We start from the raw sequence: 5,655 nt of genomic DNA on the forward strand, positions 1-5,655 counted from the left end.
ATATTGTTTAAGTGACACTAATCATATTCATATCACATCAGTTTGTAAGCTTTTTGTCGTAAAATTTGTGATAGCTTTAACATTTTTCATTTACTTAATGGTGAATGGGTTGTATTTCTATTAATTTTTTTGGTTAAAAAATTCTAAACTTACTACAAATTTAACTACAAAAAGCTTTAAAATTAATGTGACAATGAGATGGCATTTCAACAACAGAATCAATTAAGTATTGAATTACTCGCACAACAATTTATAAGATCTATGTAATCAAACTAGTAATATACTAGCATAACTCTAATATTTTAGGACTTCTTAAGAGTGGGAAAAAAAAGTTCATGTAACTTACATTTTTTTTTTTTCCTTAATTACCCAAAAAAAAAAAGCCTTGCCGCCCCCATACTTGGGGGCCTTCTATGTTAGGGGCCATAGGCCATGGCCTAAATGGCCTAGGCCTAGTGCCAGCCCTGATAATAATAATAATAATATTTACATGTAATTACCTAGTGCAATAACGATACTCCTTGATTGGATGTCTGTAAGTTGACATCCTGTTCCATTTCTCAACCCATCACCCTCGTATCACTTAGGACAAGAGCAACTGAAACCCCCAGGAAAGTTGTGGCATTGTTTGTTGCAGGGGTTTAAAGTTACGCACTCATCGATATCTGAACTACACTGCAACCCATCAAAAGGTATTAGTACAATCTATATGTTCATTTAGCAACAACAACAACAACTAACTAGTGACATTCATATGCGAATAACAATACAGCATACTGAATTTATATTGGTACCTTGACAACCATCAAGGAGGTATGGGTTACCTTGAAAACCTAAGGAGCATTGCAACGATATCCAGGACCGTTGTTGAAATTGTAACATTCACCATATGCTGCCTTACATGCATAGCTTGTTAAATTCCTCTTAGCATCTTGGCATGACTCATTTCCAACAGCCCAATCAAGCAACAAGGGAATGGTTGTTCTATTTTGTAAAAATTTGAGATCCAAGAAGGAAAAGTTGTACGCATCTTCTTCCCCTACAAAACCAAAACCACATGGATTGAAGTCGAGTACCGTGGAGTGATAATTAAAGCTCCCAAGACCCACAATAAAATTCGTCACTCCTTCTGGGATGGATGTCTGACAACAACCAATTCCAGAGCAATACCCATTAACCACACTGTTGATGTGGTCACAAAGTGATAGGCATCCAGTGGTATAGTTTTGTCCCCGTGATAAACCATTAAAAATCACGAAAGTGTCACAGACAACGGCAGTGAACTTGTTCTTCGTATACGAGATGGAAAAATTTAATAAACTAAGATGGAAAATATCACTGTCAACAAGCCCTGAATTGTTGTAGCAATTACGGGCTACAAAGTTGGAGACTCGTAGTTCACCATCCAGAGATATATTGAGCACTGTTAAATTACAATGGCGCAGAAATGGCGTTGAAGACCCAGAAGTGTTGTTACAAGTAATGAGAAAAGACTCATCAAAGTAGCAGCCCTCGCTTGTACCAAATGGGTAGGGGATGCTAAGTGATCCACAGCTATTTATGCAACTTGAACTGGGTTGAGATGCTGCCGTTACTGCTAAAATTGTCCACCCAAATAGAAGCAGTTGTTGTGAAAGCAATCTATGCAGAGCCATGACTTTGCTTTTATATATCTCTGTTTTGTAAAAATTTAGGCTTTGTTTGTGCTGCCGTTAACCTTGATGGCCTCCTTATAACAGGCAAGTCCCTGCCTTGGGTGAAGAGTTATGGACCAAAAACGCATTAATTAGGCAGGGAAAAAGATAAGGCGAACTGGTGAATTTGTCAAGGAATTATCAAACTCTTATATAAAGTCAGTTATTCCATTTTCAATAACCTCAAGACTCAAGGGTTCGTTGAGGGTTCACTATACATCAAGAGTTATAGGCTTAAAATATTCTTATTCGAGCTCCTCTCTGTCTTTGTCGTCTCCTCCCTCTCTTGTTTCTAACGGCTCCAAATTTATTCTCCTTGGGAACTGCTATCAAAAATCAACTTTCTTTTTGTCGAGAATGGGAGGATATAGACCAATCACAACACTCCTAATTGATGAAAATATCGGGATTGATACAGTTTATCGTGATTATCGGTAGTGTAAAGAAGAATAATGTAAGAAAAAGTATGACTGCAAAATTTTTTATAATTTTTTACTACAACTTTAATGTAACAGAGTATAAGTAATAATTAACCCTACTCACAGTTTACTACATTATAATTCTAGCAAAAAAATTATAAAATAATTTGTGGTCCTGTAATAACTCATAATATTAATAAAAACTTATAGTATTATTGTTTCTATCACAACTTTTCTTATGCTAGCTTCATTTGACATTTTTAGATAAATAAAATAATAATAAAATAATTAAAAAAATTCAACTTATTGGCTAATTGAGCCATGTATGATGTGCTTTTTCCCAAAATTTTGTTAGTATATCGTTGTATATCAAATTTATCACATATTAATATCTTTGATTGACTACCACGCATTCTTAGCGTGATAATCACTCTATAAATATATAAGTACTTGAGAGGTATAAGGGAAGGGAGAGGGGGGGAGGAAATAAGAGCCCGAGTTCAAGTCTATAGGAGAGAATTTCACACATATATACCCTTAGATTAGGCTAAAGTAAAATTTTTATTTTGTATATAATTTTTTTTTTGGTTGATTTGATACAATTAAAGAACATTAATTGTCATTGATTTTAGTCTAATCAAGAGATTCTCCTAAGTCAATTTCAACTTTATAAATTTTGGGGATATAAATTTTGCTACATAACCTGTATAAGTTGATGTGTATATATATGTAGTCTATATTTATATTATCAAATATGTCACCTATCATAAAAAAAATAAAAAATAAAAATAGATATTCATTTATTATGTTTAAAATCCACCAATCACATTAATTAATTATCACATTAGTTTGTTAATTTTATGTAATAATTTAAAAATATTGTTAGTATTTTCCTTCTATGTATACCCTATAGGGTTTATTATAAAACAACAATTCTAAATAATAAAATTTTGAATGGTAAACATTTACATTAAGAGCTTTTCGTAAGTAGGTTTTCATAAGTCGAACCACATAATTGTCTTTACTTCTGCTTTCCTTTCCTCTCTTTACATGTTTTATTTTTCTTCCTTCTATTTTACAAGTTCTATCAAAAATGACTTCTTATAAACGATAAAACCTTGTTTCTTGTTTAGTCTAACTATAAAAAATGATAAAAACCTTGTTTCTTGTTTAGTTTAATCTTTGCATTTGATAAAAAATACTAAATTTAATTATTTATCCACATAATTCTTGTTAGGACATATGTGTTTCACATGTTAAGAATATATGTCATAATTTTATATAATTGGCTTATCCTTTGACAAAACGCACTTTACTTGTATTTGGGTAGATTTAGGATGTGTTTGGGTAGATTTAGAATGTGTTTAAATACTTCAAGAAACCATGTTTCAAGATCAAGTATTGAAGCCTTCAAGTCTGTCCAAGAAAACAAGTTCATAGTGCAAAATCATTAAAGCTCGACAGCTATATCTATCAAGCTTAAGAAACCTGTTCAAAGATTCGATGTGCTTGACACCTTCTCGATAGCTGCTCGACACCTCCTATCTGTCGAGGTTTAAGATTTTCAAAATTCAAATCTGATTTTCTTGGGATCTGTGAATATGTCTTTGGGCCTTCTTTTCTCCTAACCCTAGACATATAAAAGGATTGTTTTAAACGCCGTTAAATAGTTCATAAATTACACAAGTATTAAGCCAACTCTGTTCAAGCAAATTGTGACCAAAGACGAAGTTTTTGCCCTAGTTCATCTCTTTCTCTTGAAGAAGTTGTTGTGTATGTGCACCATAGGGTTTTGTGACCAAGCATCTTCTTGATCTTCATCATGTGGATGAACTGAAGAACTTTGTAACCAAGAACCTTTTTAGTTGGTGATTGAAGTCACGTACTGGGATCCGTGCAATTGGTTAGTCACATACTTGGGAGTCATGCATTGAAAGGGGAACTGCCACTACAAAACAAGTTCAATTGGGTATTACGGAAAGGGTTTAACTATAGGTTGTTAAGGTATTTGGGATTCCTTTACTTGTGACCGCTTGTTGTGATAATAGTGAAGTTCGAGAGTGGTGACCTAAAAATCACCCAGTGGGGTTTTTGCCGTTAGGTTTTCCCCATTCGTAAACAAATTACCGTGTTATTTATTTTTCACTGCATAATTAGTTTATTGGTGATTTGTTTATGCTGCCACACATTTGCATGATAAATTGATTAATTAATAACTTGGCTAATTAATTAATTAATTTCTATCACAAGGGGTCATTCATTTTGTGGCCTATCAAGTGGTATTAGAATAAGCACACTCTGATTAAGGTTTAATCTTTGCTATGTTGATCCATTGACCCCTGTTTGTCATGGATAGAGGATAGTCATTAATTATACCTCATTTATTTGATGACACTAACTATGCATACTGAAAAGTATGCATGAGAGTTTTCTTGCAGTCTTCAGATGAGAAAGTGTGGCAAGCTGTGGAGATAGGCTAGACTAAGCCTACAGAAGCGCCAGTCGACTAGGATGATGACAAGATTAAGACGGCAAACTTCAATAACAGAGCATTGAATGCATTGTTTAGTGCAGTCACCAATGAGGAGTTCAAGAAGTTTATGAAGAATGCCAATGGAAAGGGTTCTGACAAGGACCACAGGCAATCCAGTTCTTCTCAGTTTAAAAGCCAAGACAAAGGGAAAAAGGATGCTAAGGAAGGTTACCAGTACACTATTCCCGCAGGACCTAAGTGCTTTGGGTGTCAAAACTTCGGTCACATGAAGCATGAGTGTTCTACATATCTCAAGAGCATTGGAAAAAGTAAGGCACTTGCTGTTACCCTGAGTGACACCGAGCCTGAGGATGATTCCGATAATGAGGATGACGAAATCTTGAATGACTTCACTGCTACTATTGATTCTACTGATGGGATTGCTGAAGATGTGGTTGAAGAAGAGGAATTGGTGGAATCAAAATTTGAGAAGATGGATTATCAAGATGACATCCATACAGGCTATGAGAAGTTGTGCAAGCTTTCTAAGAAGCATGAAAAACTGTATAGGCTAACCACCAAGAAGCTCAGTGATGTGGAACTTGATCGTGAGGAGTTTTCCATAAAGTTTGATGAAGCGAATCAAACTATTGGAGCACTGAGGTTCAAGAACAATTTCTTGGATGAGAAGACCAAAAAGTTTGAATCAGAGTTGTTTCAAGTCAGAGCTCAACTGGAGAGGACTTGAAGTGCAAAGCTTGATGAGATGCTCAACATTCAGAAATCTGCTTCAGATCGAACAGGTTTAGGCTATGGTATTTCTTCCTCTAATATTTCTTCTACTAGTACTACTATTTTTGTTCCTCTTGCTAATAATGTTAAAACTGAGAACAATGAAATCAAAACTGAATTAGCTAGTGAGAATATAGATAATGGTAAATCTATCTTAGGAGCACCCCTTAAGCTTGAGAAGAAAGATGATAAAAATCCTAGGGCTAAGAAGGCTAACTCTTAAAAGCCTAAACAAAAGAAGTAGCATCTCTGTCATCATTGTGGAGTTGCCGATCAT

The 5,655-nt window shown here is 34.6% G+C and overlaps 1 protein-coding gene across 1 annotated transcript; it reads right to left on the reverse strand.

Annotated features, from left to right (window-relative positions):
- Positions 1 to 833: 833 nt before the first annotated feature.
- On the reverse strand, positions 834 to 1,655 carry LOC115961550 (wall-associated receptor kinase 2-like). The gene has a single exon (XM_031080518.1). The coding sequence runs from the start codon at positions 1,653 to 1,655 to the stop codon at positions 834 to 836; it is 822 nt and encodes a 273-aa protein (XP_030936378.1).
- Between the last annotated feature and the right edge of the window lie 4,000 nt (positions 1,656 to 5,655).

Source organism: Quercus lobata, chromosome 9 (genome assembly GCF_001633185.2).
Source record: "Quercus lobata isolate SW786 chromosome 9, ValleyOak3.0 Primary Assembly, whole genome shotgun sequence".
Classification (NCBI taxonomy): domain Eukaryota; kingdom Viridiplantae; phylum Streptophyta; class Magnoliopsida; order Fagales; family Fagaceae; genus Quercus; species Quercus lobata.

Excerpts from the sequence above, each read along its gene's own strand:
- LOC115961550 (XM_031080518.1), bottom strand. The coding sequence starts at position 1,655 with ATGGCTCTGCATAGATTGCTTTCACAACAACTGCTTCTATTTGGGTGG.